General features: G+C 51.4%; 1 protein-coding gene across 4 annotated transcripts; it reads right to left on the reverse strand.

Moving 5' to 3' along the window:
• Nucleotides 1–721: 721 nt before the first annotated feature.
• PTP4A3 (protein tyrosine phosphatase 4A3) lies at nt 722–7,597 on the reverse strand. Of its 4 annotated transcripts, none has more exons than XM_062504238.1 (5): nt 6,922–7,597; nt 5,531–5,623; nt 2,121–2,212; nt 1,715–1,789; nt 722–1,246 (listed from the first exon to the last, which is right to left on the reverse strand). In XM_062504238.1, the coding sequence occupies exons 1-5, from the start codon at nt 7,024–7,026 to the stop codon at nt 1,129–1,131; spliced, it is 483 nt and encodes a 160-aa protein (XP_062360222.1). In that variant the 5' UTR covers nt 7,027–7,597; the 3' UTR covers nt 722–1,128. The 4 variants fall into 4 exon arrangements, with proteins under 4 accessions (XP_062360222.1, XP_062360213.1, XP_062360231.1 ...); XM_062504229.1 differs by having other exon boundaries at nt 2,121–2,251; XM_062504247.1 differs by lacking the exon at nt 5,531–5,623 and having other exon boundaries at nt 2,121–2,251.
• Nucleotides 7,598–16,380: the final 8,783 nt, after the last annotated feature.

A 16,380-nucleotide genomic window follows, 5' to 3' on the forward strand; every position in this document is an offset into this window, starting at 1 on the left:
ATGTTTAATGTCCCAGCTCAGGGGCAGCTCTGAGCCCACCCCACCTGGGTGTGTGCCAGGGGTGCCAGGTGCCTCAGTACAGATATGGAAAAGGCAGGTGCAAAATTAGGTGATGTGCTCTTGCCAGGAACACCCAAAATCCCCTAGGAAAGCTGCAGCTCAGCCCTTTGGCCAGCAAATGCAGTGGTGTTGGAGGACATAGATGTGCCTTGAGAGACACATTGTGTCCCCAGGGCACTGCAGCCAGAATTGGGGTTTGTGCCACAAGTCAGGGATAGGGACACGACAGCAGAGAACCCACCACTCTGGGCACTGAATTTGAAAGCTATAAATAAGAGCACCCCAGACTTTGGGAGACTCAGTGCTGATCCAGCATCCCAGAAAAGCTGAGTGCCTCAAAGCCCTGCTGTGGTCCCCGAGGTTCCCAGCGGCTCTGCCTTCACTGGAGCACGTCCCCAGCAAGCCCCAACTGCAGCATCCTGGCTGGCATAGAGGCAACAGAGAGGTGGTGAGGTGACAGATGGGCCAGCATAAAGGGAATGGTGCTGGGGGGTCTTAACTCAGCCTTGGTCACAAGGATCACTGAGCTAAGGGCCCCTGTGACATCTCCCTGCTATCACCACCTTCTCCCCCGAGGCTATTGTGCCATTCCCACCTCCATCCCTGCTGCTGCAGCCCTTATTTATGGGGAAGAGGTGGGGAAAGGTTTTTCTGGGGGTGCCCTTCTGCACATCATCCCTTCTGAGCAGGCACAGCTCTGCCTGCATCATCTCAAACCAAGCACCCTTTGCCCATCCCTCTCAGCACAAAGAGGGGGAAAAGGGGGGAGGAGGATGGTGATGAAGGATGGTCACACGAGCTCATTGCCTGCTAACACCAAGAGTCACGGGGCACTGCTGCCTCCCTCCTCGGGGCTGCAGCTGAAGACAGCAGCCTTTTTTTGGGGATCCAGCAAGACGAGTGTGCTGTGAGTGCTGGAACACACTGGAGATGCTCCTTGTCCCCAGCCCAGCCCCAGCAGAGGGGCGGTGTGTGGGGAGCACAGGGCTGGGTGAGGAGGTGAGGGGGTGGGATGTGTGCGAGTGCCCGGGGGGTCTGTGCACAGATTTTGGCAAGAGGTCATTGAGGTTACATGATGCAGCATTTGTTCTTGTGGTTATGAGGGTCCTTAAATCGGAGTCTCTGCTTTGGTCGGTATTTTTCCAAGTACGTCAGCTGCTTGCTGTTGATGGCTCCTCTGCGCTTCCTGTGGGGACAGAGAAATGCCAGAACAGTCAGAGGTGTGGCACGAAATTCCCCCCACCCCAAACCACCCCTGGTGGGTGCTCAGTTCCCCTGCCTGGAGGAGGAAGGGATTTTGGAGGCTGAAGCCAGATGCACCCTCCAGGGATAGAGACAGGCAGACAGGCACTGATCTCAGGAGCTTTCCTCGCTTATCCACCCTTTGAGTCTCAGGACATGGAGAGCTGGGGAGGAAACGTGTGGGGCAGATGTGGGATGACTGCCAAAAGCCCCTCAGGGATGCTGTCAGCTGCTGCCCCAGCCTCTTGCAAGGCACAGGGTGCTCCATGCCAATGCCTTGTTTTCCCACTCCCAAAGGAGAGAAAAGCAATCCTGGTGTCACCAAAAAAACCAAACCCTGGGACATGACAGATCTCTCTATTCCCTCAGAGAGGGACTTTCTGCCCCATCACCAAAACACTGCTCCACTTACTGTCGGATGAACTGGATGGCATCTTCATACTTCATCCCACTCTCGATCAAGGCCAGCGCGACAAGGACAGGAGCACTGAAAGGCAAAAGCAGTAGCTGTCACTCCCCAGTCAAACAGCCCAGAGGCTGACAGCCATCATTAAAAGTTCAAGGAGAAGCTCAGGTAGCAGATCCCCCCCATCAACACTTATTCCCACTACAGTTTCACAAAACCCTTCTCAAAGAGGGACTGGGAAAAGGAAGGAGGAGCACTGGCATGTTTGTCCCTCTCCTGCCTTTGAGGGGAGGTGGCAGCTGGGTCACTCGGCTCAAAGGGGGGCTGGGGAAGGGAAGGAGGAGAGCTGGCATGGTTTTCCCTCTCCTGCATTCATGAGGGGGGTCAGCTGGGGTGCTGGGCTCAGACTCACCGCCCCAGGCCGGCCACGCAGTGCACAGCCACGCAGCAACCAGGGTCCTCGCAGAACTTGGTCTTCAACAAGTTGAGCCAATCTTCCACAATCTTGCTGGGAGGAGGCGCTCCATCATCAAATGGCCAATCCTGCAAGGTTGGGGAGAACGAAACACTATCAAGTCTCTGGGGGAAACCTTTCAGGGGTTGTTTTTTACGCACGGTGATGGTGTTTGAGGCCTCAGCTGCAGGGAGGTAGAACAGTGCCAGAACTGAGCTCTGAGCATAGCTCTGTGGGGATACAGGTGGTTTTGTGACATCATCTGGCAGACAGGAATTCCCTGGCTGCTTTGGCTCAGGGTTTTAAGCCACACAAATCTAGGTCTGGAGTCTTTCCATCTCCTTGGACAGGTTCAGCCTTCAGGAGCACCTGCAGGATCTGCAACATGGTCCCCATGACCTCCTGCCTCTGCAGACCAAGACAGTCACCCCATGCTCCATCCCCAACCAGATGACGTCACTGAGCTTTGGGGTGATGCAGTTTCCATCCTCCTCCTTGTCAGCTCCTAATTCCAGCACCTGGGAGCACATTGTAGGGGATTTGAGCAAAGGTGGCTTGAAGATGGTTGAAATCTCAGAGCTTGATGCGGTGCTGAAATTCAGCTTCCGGGAAGTCATGGAGGTTAAAACCAAAATAATGGTCTGGGGATACCCTAACACAGCCCTAGAGAGAAAGTCAAAGGGAGGGACATCAAATGGGGCCATTTAAATACCATCCTTCAGGAACAGCTGTTAAAGGACAAAGAAAAAAAAATCCCATCTTCTTCTGAGCATCATCCTCAAGTTGCAGGGGTTCAAAATTGGAGCATGGTGAGAAAGTCAGTGAAATGGATTCTGCATTTGATACCCCTCAGCCCTGGGCTCAGTTATGAGGGTTAAGTGTCCCAAAATGGGGATTTCTTTCCCAAACCAGATTTGTCAGGAGGAGTGTGGCCACTGGCTATGCAGCACTGGGAGAGAGACAGGAAGGGACAGCATCACTTGGAGAGGATGTGGCTTGGTGAGCCCCGAAGGGTTGGGGGGCACCGAGTCCTAATCCTAGATTTTGAGGAATGAGTCACCAAGCTGCTGTGCTGAAGTCATCCTTGGTGTGAGATGGCAAAATAAGCTACTTCACTCCAGTGTTTGAACAGGTGGTGTGATTTCTGTTGGGATTTGATAGCAAAGGAGCACACTGGGCTTCAGGGTATTTGTGGTGCTTGAGCCAGCCCCCCCCGGCTGGCCTATGCTTGTCCTGCAAGGCCATGTCCTCCTGCAAGGCCATGTCCTCCCTGCAGCCATGAGTACAGGTCAGGGGCTCACACCAGGGATGACAAAGTACACCACAAAATCATCCTGTGATGGAATGGCTTGAGATGGATGAAGCACACCTTCAAATATCATCTAGCCCTCCCCTCTGCCATGGCAGGGACACCTTCCCAGGCTGCTGCAACCTGGCCATGAACACTTCCGTAGATAGGGCAGCCACAACTTCTCTGGGCAACCTGTGTCAGTGTCTCACCACTCTCAAGATAAAAACCTTCTTCTTTATGGCTTATCTAGATCTGCCCTCTTTCAGTTTAAAGACATTCTTTAAATGCCTTTAAAGATATTTGTTCTATCACTACATGCCTGTGTAAATAGTCCAGCTCTCCTGCAGCCCCTTTAGGGACTGGAAGGGGCTTTAAGGTCTCCTCAGAGCCTTCTCTTCTCCACACATAGACCTATATATAGTCTATATATAGAAGCATAGAATTGTTAAGGTTGGAAAAGCCCTCTAAGATCATCAAGTCCAACTGTTAACCCAGCATTGCTAAGGCCACCACTAAACCAAGTCCCCTATCTACAGCTCTTTTAAACCCCTCCAGGGATGGTGACTCTACCACTTCCCTGGGCAGGGTGTTTCAATACTTGACAACCCTTTCAGTGAAGACATTTTTCCTAATATCTAATCTAAACCTCCCTTGGACCAAATGGAGGTCATTCCCTCCTGGCCAGTCGCTTGTTACCTGTGAAAAAGAGACCAACCCCCATTTGGCTACAACCTCCTTTCAGGGAGTTGTAGAGAGGATAAGATCTTACCCAAGCCTCCTTTTCTCCAGGCTGAACACCCTCAGCTGCTCCTCATCAGACTTGTGCACCAAGATATGTTTATATGTCACCTATATATATATATCAGGCTACAGATAAAAAATATACCAAACTGTGAATATCAAATATATACCATGATATATATATATCTCAAAAATATATAGAGATTTGATGTAATTATAAAGATATTTCTGTATCTGCAGAGATACATCTATCTATAGAAAAGCATGCTATAGATATCTCTTGATTTACCTTATATAGCTTCTATACGGTTATAGAAACTTTGATATAGAAGCTATTTAGTTTCTATACAGTGTCTTGTATAGTTTCTCTAACTCTTTATATAAAACATATCCTAGATATGTATCTCTCCACATAAGAGAGATATAAGAGATGTAAAGAAGTATGTATATCCTAGATACAGAAACTCAGACTGGAGCCCCAGCTAGAAATGGGGCAAAGGGCAGAATTTGGTGTGTGAGCAGATAAGATCCCCAACATATGGATTCTATGTATGTAGGATACAGTGATCTTTCCAAGATATATCCTGTAGAGACATTGATTGCATCTATATCTAGAGACATCTGCATCTGGAAGATCTGCATCTAGAGCCACAGGATTACCCACCTATATCCCTGAGGATCTAAGACACAGCCTCCTCTCCCTCTAGGATATCCATTACACAGACAGAGCTATATAAAGAGGTCCTGCACACACAGGACCACCCCAGGAGGCACAAGGCACTTCCAAACCCTTCCCTAAATAACGAGCAGAGCCTCACTTCCCAGCTGGAGCCAAACTCCCTGGCAGGGCTATCACGCCTGACATCATCTCCAATTACTTATCAGCCAAGATACAGCCCAGGCAGCTGCCTGCTCTGCCTTTCCCAGCTTGCTGCCGGCTCCCTTTCATCACCCCCAGCTGCACCAGCTGGCTGCTGGAAGAGCAAAAAACCCTCACACCACCCCCCAGGATAAGATAATGCCAGGGGTAATGGGAACCACGCGCATTTTCCACGTGGGATCAGGCGCTCTCATCCCTGGATGCTTCAGAGCCTGAGCAACAGGCAGGGAAGGAAGCTGCCGACTCAGCCGGGTGAGTCACAGTTTCGGCTGCGTGGGCAGCACCTCTCTTTTTAAAGCACCAGCCTCAGCTCAGCTCAACTGGGCTTCCAACTCTGCTCCTGCCTCAGTGTGATGTTGTGTTAGGCTACCAGGGTGTTTAACAGCCCCAAGGGGTGAGATATTTAAAGGTAGTGTTGGGGCAGCTCCCCCGGTGCCCATCCTGCTGCCCACCTACCATGACAGTGATGCCATCCTTCTCCAGGGGGGTCTTGTCATAGGTCACTTCACATACTCGCACCACCGTGGTGGCACCGTATTTCTTCAGGTCCTGGGGAGGGAAGGAGAAGGAGGGGTTTGAACAGACCATGCCGGATGCACCCCAGTTAACCCCAACACATCTGAGCCCTGCTATGGCCATGTGGACTCTAATACAATGCTGTGCCTTCTCTGAACCTTTGATCCGTGGTCCATCCAGCCTGCAGGCACAAGGAAACATGATATTGCAGGACATCAAAGCCATGTGACCTTGTAGGATTTTTAACCAGCATCCTCATGACTCCTCAGGGTCATCAGTACCAATGGGGCAATTTATTTTTAAGCCCTCACAGCCACATCAGCAGGGATTTTACATCCCAGGCAAGGAAACATCCCTGACATAGGTGCAAGTCCTTTTTAGGAGAAATTATTTGTACCTGGTGAGGTCACGCTCCTGATGCAGAAATGCATGGAGGCAGCTGGGGGGGAGTCACAGCATGACTGAGTTCAGTCACCAGTTGAACTCAGCATCTCACAAATGGCTCAGGGGCTCCTTCTCCACCTCACTGCCGTATTCCATCATCACTCCAACATGCTGCAGGCTCAGGCGTGGGACTTGGGATGCTTCCAGCATGGCTCATTGCCCAGCACGAGGATTGCCCCTGGATTACCCGCCCGGTGCGTGGGCCTCACCGGGCACCATGAGATCATCCCCACCAATGATCCGCCTCCTTTGTTCCCCATGTGTGCTCACCAGACCGTGGTGAGCCCCACATGCTCAGCAGCCCAGCCAAAAGTCCAAGAGACTAGAGGAAAGGGGAATTTTTCTCCCTTCCCACTGGTGTGGTCCCCATTGCCTTGTGCACAGCATGCAGAGTATGGGGTGGCTGTCCCCAAATCAGAGCCACCTTCCTGTTATCCTGAGGCAGTGGAACTCACACAGCTCCTACCAGTACTGGCTCTTCAACACCAAGCTCTCCAGCATTACCCAACACACTCTGGGCATTGGAAATACGCTGGGATATTTGGGATGAAAAGCCGTTTTTGAGGTGCTGGGAGGAACAGGGCAGATTGTGTGCACCCATGTGCATTGCTCCAAAACCCTGTGACATGATGAGCTAGTGGATCTGGCAGGGGATGCAACAGGAACAGGGAAACTCTGCTCCATCTCTACCATGCCCAAACATCACACCTGGGGTCCTGAAAAACATCCCATCCCAAAAAGATGGCAATGACTGGACCCACTGTCCCAGGATGCCAACAGAGGCTGTGGTACCAAAGAGGATGTGCTGCCCTCTCATCAACATCAGCTTTAAGCCCCAAAAGATGCAACTGGACCCTGGTCTCCACCTTCCAGTCTCCCCTCCTTACCTCCAAAAAGGTGCTGAGAGTGGCATTGGTGGGATTGTGGGTGATGAGGAACCTCATGTTTTTGTAGCAGACCTCCACAGGTGCAGGGCGGTTCATCCGGGCCATGGTGGGAACAGTGAGAAAGTGAAGTGGTGCTGACAGTGGCAGAGGAAAAACCCAAGAAAAGTGTGGTGTGGAGGGGCAAAAAAACCAACCAAAGAAACAAAACCCCAACCCTCTGCACTTCAAAAATAAAAATAAAACAGGATCGAGAACTCAATATACAGACGTTGTGCAAATAATCCCAGCTCCTGGGAGTGCGCCGGCTTCCTTGACACACCACAAGCCCCCAGGGGGAAAAAAAGCCAGATGGGGGAAAAAAATAATATTAATGATAATAATAATAATTAGAAAAAAAAATCCCTTTGCTGTAGTGTTGGCGTCCTCTGCGTGTGTGCGACGGCGAGCGGCTGCTGCCTCCGGTGCTGTGGGCTCCCGGGCGCTCTAGAAAGGCCTCTGCATATGGGGGGTGGTGGTGGCGGGAGGGTGACCCCCGTCACGTTACCCCATCGGGGTATGTGGAGTACTTGGGGGTGGCACGGGGGGCCGGGAGCCTACGGGGCGGTGTCGGCGGCGTCCGGCAGCGGTGCCTCGCTGGGGCGATCCATGCACGGGAGCCTTGAATGGTTGAGTCGGAGGGTCGGGGTGCTGGGCGAGATGAGGAGAGGTGGCTGGGGGCTGCTTCACTGGGTGGGCTGCCAGGGACTGCGGGGCTCACAGCTGCTCTTCAGCACCTCCATAAATCCCAGCAGAGAGCGAGGCTGCAGGGGAGAGAAAGGGAAACGCAGTGGTGAGAGTGTCTTCCCCCACAAGGAAGCCCCTGCCCGGTGTGGGTGCCTGTGAAGGCACCATCACTTTCTACATCCTGTACGAGCATCCTTGACCATCCTCATCTTCACAGGAGACCACAGATTAGAAAGCGAGGTGGTATTTAAAGCTAAAGCTGAAATATCATCCGGAGAGCCCAAACGGCACTGGAAAGCCAGAGGGGGGAACGGAAAAGCACATGGCAGGGAAGGCCTTGCTCCCATATGCCACCCAATATCTGCACCTGCTGATGGACTTAAGCACCCAATCCACACCAGCTGACCCCCCCCCCCCCCCGACACCCACGCAGACCCCTCCAGACCTCACCTTTGTGTCCCCAAAAAGCACATTGAATATCTCCACCCCAAATGCACGCTGTGCCTGGAACCAGCTGCTGCTGCTGCTAATCGGCCACATGCTCCTTGTGCTGGGCTCATGTCCACCAATGCACCTCTAATGCTCTTAGGAGAATTAAGCCGCCTGCAAATGAGCTATCTTGGGGGGGGGGGGGGGGGGCGAGGAGGGGGTTGCATGTGTGTGGTTTTGCCAGGGTTAGTGATGGATGTGTCCCCCTGCCTGCTCATCCACATTCCTACACTGCTGGTAGTAACAGAGCCTGGCCCCTCAACCCATCTTTGCTTTCAAGGCTGGCAGTGGGAAGAATTAAAAAAGAAAAACAATTCCCACTGTGGAAATACCCAAATCCATGAGATGATGGGCCCAGCAGGGAGGCAAGGGCTCTGCCAGCCCCACTCAGAGCCAAGGGAAACCCAGCCAGAGTCTCCCCAGGTTGTTCCGCACTGGACTCTTGTTTTGAAGCTGGTCCTTCCCCCGGGTCAGCGGCTGCTTAGTGCTGAGTGGCCAGAGCCTCAAAATAGACCATAAGCACATAAGTAACCTGAGCCAGGCCACCAGGCACCCCCTTGCCTCTCCTCACAGCAGCCAGAAACTTTCCCTTCTGGATTGTTTCATCCTTATGCAATGAGACAAGGTGGGAGAGATGAGCTGAGCCCTGACCAGCTCACCACAGCACCCGGGTGCTGACAATGGGTTTGTCCAGGTCTGAGAACCATTTACAACATGTTTAACAGCTCCTGCTTCTCCAGTGGTACCGAGGATGTTCTTTGCAAGGATGTTCTTTGAAGTTCAAACCCTGTCTGGGCTGCAGGGAATGTGTGGGACATTCAGGGGGGAAGACTTTCCAGTCCCCATTGAGAAATCAGATTTTAGCAGCTGATGGAGGCTGGGAGTTTGGCTGAGGCATGAGAATGAGGTAGGAGCTGCCTCCCCGCAGCATTTTAGGTGTGATTTAGAACAACTCAGCCTACAGATGATGCTGAGCCCCCCAGGGTAGCTGACCCTCCCCACCTGGACCACAGCAGCTGGAATTTTTGCTCAAAGCTTGCAATGATCCTGCAAGATGGGCTGGGAAACCTGCTCTCCCCAGTGTTCACCATGCTTTTTAAGTGATGATCCCACCGATCACTTTGTTTGTGGGGTCTACTTCTCCACAAGACAATCTCACCATGGCTGGCTAAGAATTAATTTGGTACTTCTGGAAGGTAATTTTGGGCTGGTTTTGGCTGTGTGACTCCTACATGTCTAGCTGCCAATCTGCTGGCCAGCACAACCACAAAAAGAGCCAGCCTGCTGGCAATCCCCTCAGCAAGGTTAATCTTTTTCGTTTTAAGGAAAAGAGGGCTTAAAACCCTCCAAAGAGATGGGAGGTGGGAGAGATGGGCAGCCACAGTTGTCTGCTCAAAGGGAAGAGCTGATGCAAAGTAGGAATTACCCTAAACCATCACCCTGAACTCCCAGTTTCTCTAAAACAAAGGACTTGAGGATCTTTTGCTTCTACTTTTCATGCCTTTGCTCTTCAGGCTTCCAGTGTGTTTAATACCATCTGTCCTAATGATTTGATCTGATCACGATGATCGATCTGATTTGATGCACCAGCACCAGAGGTGCACAAGGGAAAACATAAAAAAATACTTTTCTCCCTCCAAATAACCTCATATCTCATTTTAACTGGCTGCCAGGGACATTAATACAAACTGTGCCCATGTTTACCCATGTCCTGGATTAAATCCCACCCGCTGAGCAACCCCGTGGGACTGGGAGCGGCTGCCAGCACCAAGGCCTGCGCTGCCCCCTGTCATCATCCCAGTTCATGCTCCATCGGTGCCCCGGATCCCGGACAATTTTTTATTGGCTTGGGTGTGCTTGCTGCCAGGAATGGAGGCTCAGTGGGAACTGCCTGCCTACGAGAACAGCGAGTGCTCCTTTCCCACAAGGTCTCCTCTCCAGTGGAAGCGTTTCAAGTATTTTGGCAATTGCACATCCCAGAAATTCAGCCCCATAAATCCCTAATGGATATTCAATCACAAATCATCCCTCGTGTTTCAGGCTGCAATGCTGATCTCCATATTAAGCATGGCAGAACAATGTGGAAAAGGGAATTTCAGCTAATATTAATAACCTGCCAAGTGGAATATAAATCCTTCTGATTTGAGCGCTCCGGGGGATCTTGAGGAAGCATGTGAGGACACAGTGAACAAGCCCTGGATGAGGATGCTCAGCAAATGCAGCACTGGTCTGTCAGGTGCAAACCTGTCTTGGGGAAGCCCGATAAAGGAGGTTGTAGCCAGGTGGGGGTTGGTCTCTTCTTCCATGTAACAAAGGGACAGGACAAGACAAAACAGCCTCAAGTTGTGCCTTGGGGAGGTTTAGATTGGGTATAGGGAAAAATTTCTTCACTAAAAGGGTGCTCAGACATTGGAGCGGGCTGCCCAGGAAGTGGTGGAATCAGTATTCCTGGAAGTGTTCAAAAGAGGCATGGATGTGGCACATGGTTTAGTGGTAGACCTGGCAGTGCTAGGTTAACAGCTGATCTCAGAGATCCTTTCCAAATTTATAATTCTGTGATTTTATTTCCACCACGACTGTGGAAATTTCTGCTTCTTACAGTTTTGCAGCCAAAAGCCCATTGAGGATCCAGCATGAACACACACCAGTGTGGCAAGAGAGCAGTGAAGGATGCTGCTCTGGCGGATGGGGACCCCTGAGCCATCATCACCTTGTCTTACACCCCCAAAGCTGAGAGGATCACAGGGCTGTCGGAAAAATTCCTTTGCAGTGTGGCAATACCATTACAAATGTCTTGGCCTCATCCCAAATGTCCAGAGACTGAGCCTGCAACACAGGGATGAGGCTGATCTTCCTCATGGCAACTTGATGGAAAATAAAAATCAGATCTTCTTCACCCAGTGAATGGGAGAACTTGGTTGGAGCGGTGAGCAGATGCCGGACCTGACGGCTGTGCTGCTGATACCCGGCTAGTGGGACACAGATGGTGGAGTCAGGTTTTCCTAAACACAGAACATCCCCAGGTGAAGGAAAAGGAAGCTCTGCAGAGCCAAAGTGTCACTCCACATGGGCTTTAGCAGCAGGACTTGGAACAAAGGCTCTTACTCACCCACACAATGTGCACTTCACCCATATATAAATATAGCGATCTTGGAGTGAGCACATCTCCTGTTCAAAGTTCACCTTCAGAGAAACTCAACAAAACACCCAGCTGTGTCACACTTCCTCGACCTCTCTCCTGCTTTCAGCTCATGTAGCAAGACACTGATCAGCCCTTTCCCCTTAAGGCTGATGAAGTCCTGCTCTCCCTGCTCCCAACAAGCATTTCCATCACCCCAAAAACTGAACCCAAGTTTTTGAGTATTTCCAGTTATCACCATGCAGAATTTTCTGCATACATCCATTGCCACTGACTGACCGCAGGGAGCAGGTCTATGCGGCTGAGCTACACATATGAGATCTGTACCAGCAGTACCACCACTGTCACCACTGCCACCAGCCTGAGCACCACCACCATCACCACCACCGACGCCACTGCCACCACCATCACTGCAGCCAGAACCAGCAGCACGACCACTGTCACCATTGCCACCGCAACTACCACAATGACCACTGTCATGAGCACCACAACTGCCACCCGTGTCTCCACTGCTCTCAGCAGGAGGAGCACCACTGCCATCACTACCACTGCCACCAGCATGAGCAGCACCACTGTCACCAGCACTGTGTCACTACTGCCACCAACACCACCACTGCCACCAGCATGAGCAGCACCATCACTGCCAGGGAGGACAGGTCCCAGGACACAGAGAGTCACAGTGCTGTCCTCATCCTGTGACTGCAGCTGGGACACAGCCAGCATTCTGAGATTTCCTCCAGTTGCATCTGCACGGAAGGAAACTGTAAAGGTCTGGGAGGAAAGCAACGGAAACAAAACACCCAGCAGGAGACAGCATCTGCGGGGAGAGGTGTAAGCAGCCACCAGTCTGGCTCCAAGTGCTGAGCTGGACAGAGCAGATGGGATGTCCTGGAAGAGTCATGCTGGGTACTGTGGTGGCTGTTGGGTACCTGGTGCTAGGAGTGAAACAGTGCCTGGCACCATCTGCCAGGGAGGCATCATGGGGTTTTTCCACCAAGAGGTTATTTTTTAGGTTGTTTTTCTTGCTGCATGTGATGTTTTCTGAGCAAAACATGACAAGGAGGATTAAAAATGCACAGGTGCAGGAGGGAGAGCGATGGCGAGCTCCTGACAGCCCATGAAAACACACCTGCAAGATAAACCAGGTTATGCATCTTTCCCCACATCCTTTTTGGCATGCAGTAAATACTGACTAACATGAAATTTCACCAAAGAGAGCTGTGGCAGTCCTTGATTTTACAGGTCCAGTTGGACTTAAGGGGTTTGGTAGCATTTAGAGAGCAGGGAAAGATGTCAGCATGATGTTAGTGTGGATATTTGCAAGCAGGAGGCACTCAGGACACCAGCAAAGAGGGAGGAATGGGGAAGCTGAGGCAGCGAGCCAGCCAGCCAGATAAAAAGAAGAGTACAGCCTTCCCAGCACTATGGAAGCTGGGAATGCACGGGAGGCACTGGTAACATGATCAACCCTTTCTTATCTTGTATTTGCACCTTTTGTCTTTGAAGAGAGGCTGAGGCACAGTGTGGGAAGTGTCTATAAAGGTCTTTAGGGAGTTGTTTTTCCCTCTCACCCAGATTCACAACCCCTGGACACGGACCCTGTGCCCACACTGGATTCCTGTGATGCCGCCAGTGTCAGGGCTGCCTCTCCTGTCCAGAGATCATGGGGCAATGCCCTGGAGGAAACATGGTGCTTCAAGCACCCCTTCAACAGCCCTTTAGCTGGAATTTCAGCTTTTGCCTTTGCATGCAGCCCCCAAGCAACTCGAATTTGAGGTCTCCATGGACAGCTTTTTAACCTAATTCTTTCTTGTACCAGAAGAGATTCAGCCATCAGAGAATCATAAAAATCACAAAAAGGCACAAAACCTTTTGCACTGTGGGGAAAAGGAACCCTCCCCAGCTGAACACCGCCCCCCACCCATCCTTCCCACCCTGTCCCCAGCAGGGCACAACTCACAGGCAGTCACCGGTGGCCCTGCTCACAGCGAGATCCTGGTTTTATGATCCGGGATATCCCCTTCACTGCCTTCCCCCATCAGCCACGAGGAGCTCACAGCCCTGGTGCCGACGTCAGAGGCTTTTCCTGGCTTGGATTTGAAGGGAAAGCAGGAAAAAAAAGAAAAAGATGGGGGAGGAAGAGAGGCCAACTCCACGGGGAAAAGTAATAACAGGCTTAGGGCTGGCTGCCTCCCAGATCTGCAGAGGGTGTGCCCCAGAGGGTTTTTCTGGGGAGGGGTGAAAGGCTTGGTCGTTTGGGGACAGATGGTCCCCACTCTCTGGCACCTGATGCACAGGGAAGTCAGGCACCCCAAATACTGGGGGCCAGCTCCCCCCATCCTTCAGGGATTTCTTTTGGCCAGAAGAATCAGGAAAAAAAAGAAATTCTGTGCGTGATTGGGCATTTCCAGGCTTCAAGCCTTGTCCAAACAGTACCTTTGGAAAGAAAGTAACATCCCAAAGTAGCACCCTCAACCCAAAACACACACTGGGGGCAAACTGACCCCAGTGGTCCCCCCCAGACAAGTGCCACTGCCACATGTTTCTCCCACCCTGAAACTGGTGCAGCTGAACATCCACCCAGCTTTTTTCTTGTGGTTTCTCATAGTATTTTGAGCAAATTTAATACTTGTGGCAGGTAGCAAAGTTTGGGGTGGGGGTGCAGAATGATGTTTTTTGGGGAAAACGTGAGAAACAGCAGCACACTCCTGGGAAGGACAGGGAGGAGCTGCCACAACCTCCCCTTTGAGGCACAGTTTGAGCCTGAGCCTGTGTTCCACCAGAGATGAACTTTGCTATTTGCCATGTCTCTCCTCTGTGGTGGGATTCTGATGGGAAGTTGTCCCTACATTACCTGGTCTAGCCTTGTCAAGCCACCAGCAGCCCTGACCCAAGGCCACCAGAGCCCTGTCTGCGTCACTGGCACCTCTTGCACAAGCCCCAGCCCAGACAGGCTGCGGTGGCTTTGACAGAAGTTTGCTGCTGATGAAGGGGGCACCAGGGGACTCACATCTACCCAAAGGGTGGATTTTGACCTGCAGACAATGTTGAAATAGTGTTCTGTGACATACTGGGGATGCAACACAGGACAGAACATGCTCTGCCTGTCATGTGTCCAATGGAAAGATCTCTGGTGGCAACAAGCTATGTTCAGGATTGCCCAGAGAAGCCAAGCTCTGGAGAAAGGCAGCTCTTCCAAGTCAATGGCACCAGGTTTAGATGGTGTTTGTGGGTCTCTGAGCTTCCTCCACCATCCAGACCCTGTGCTGCCTGAGGTTATTCTCCCAAACTATCTCACTTTTTCTCTGCACCATTTGGTTTACACATTTCACCCCATGGAGACAGGGTTACATATATCATGACAGCCTGCTGGGAGGTGGAAGCACTACCAGCCCCCTCCTTTGTGGTGGGCACCAAAGCACTTCTAAAAGCAGCCACCAAGTCCATGGGGAGAGTGCTGCACAAAAACCCCTGGTTGTCTCCTCCTCATCCTCCCCATCCATGGCCACTGTCACTTTAACAGCAGAAACTGCCCCTTCAAATAGCTCCTCCAGAGATGTCCCTTTTCCAGAAGGATGGGACAGAGATGCTGCATGTAGGTGGCAAATGTCCCTTCAGGATAACAATACGGAGAGATCCTGGGGGAAACACAATTGAGTGTGAGCCAGGATAATTAAAAGCCATGAAGCAAGTGAAGGGAGATGGGAAAATAGGCTGCTTCCAGGTAGGATGTGGCAAGGTCTGTCAGTGTTATCAAAACCCGCCAGCACATCATGCTCCTTGGTTCCTCCTATTAAGGCCAGGTCCTGCAGAGATTGTTTTCCCTAAAACCCTCTTCCAGAAAGCTCCTTAGTTCCAGCAGAAAGCTGTGGTTGCCACAGGACATGTGCTATGCAAAAGCAACATGTAGACAAAGCTCTAGGGACAAAGGTGGGTACTTCCAAGCTGCCAGTTCTGGATGCATGGTACAGCATGGCCTGATCTTGCACCCTCTCCTGCTCCCCTGCACCATCTCCTACCCTCCTGGACCCAGCCATGCTCAGCAAGAGGGACAAAATCCTTTGGTCCTGCCACCCTTGAGCAAAACCGCAGAGCTGTGCCAAGAGTTGTCCCCCACCCGTGGGAGCTTGTAGAGCAAATGAAGGTGGTTTTCTTTCAAATAGAAGATCAAAGGGCATGAAATGCTGAAAGTCATAGCTGCTCTTGCTGGAGGACCATAATGTCTCCACTCGCTCTGCAGAGCCTGCCTCGTGTGTAAAGCACTGCCTCATGTCCTCAGCACGGTTTGCACCTTGTCCACATGGGAGATGGGGGACTAAACTGGAAGAAGGAGGAGGAGTGAGGAACAAGCATCAGTTTGGAGGAAGTTGATTAAGGCAGTGCAGATTTCAGTTTGCTCAGGGTCTGCAAACAGAATCACAGAACCGTGGAACTGTTCAGTTTGGAAAGGATCTCCAAGCTCATCAAGTCAATCCTTCAACCAAGTACCATCCTGCCCACCAAACCACATTCCTGAGTACCAGGAATGTCTATCAACTTTTGAACACTTTAGGGATGGTTTACACCACTTCCATGAGTAGCCCATTCCAATGTTGAGAGTTGCTCCTTCAGTGAAGAAACTCTTCCTGATATCCAACCTGAACCTCCCCTGGTGCAGCTTGAGGCCTTTTCCCAACTATAGGACTCCTGAAACTCAAAGCCCCTTGGAAATGCACCTTGAAGCTGGGCTCAGATGGGCATAAAAAGGTGAGGATGTGGCTGTGGCTCTTTCTCCAGCTCAGGAATTGGTGGCCAGGGAGACCTCATTTCAGGCTTTCAACGTATTAAAGAGAGGTTGAGAAAAAAGATGGAAAAAGACTTTTACCTGGGCCTGTAGCGATAGTACAAAAAGCAACAGCTTTAAATTGAAAGAGGGCAGGCTCATATTGAACGCAAGGAGGAAATTTGTTATGGTGGGAGTGGTGACACAATGAAAACAGGTTGCCCCCAGAAGCTGTGGCTGCCCCATCCCTGGAAGTGCTCAAGGCCAGGTTGGATGAGGCCTTGAGCAACCTGGTTGCAATGGAAGCTGTCCCTGTCCATGGCAGCATGTTTGAAACTAGATAATC

This window comes from Cinclus cinclus, chromosome 1 (genome assembly GCF_963662255.1).
Source record: "Cinclus cinclus chromosome 1, bCinCin1.1, whole genome shotgun sequence".
NCBI lineage: Eukaryota > Metazoa > Chordata > Aves > Passeriformes > Cinclidae > Cinclus > Cinclus cinclus.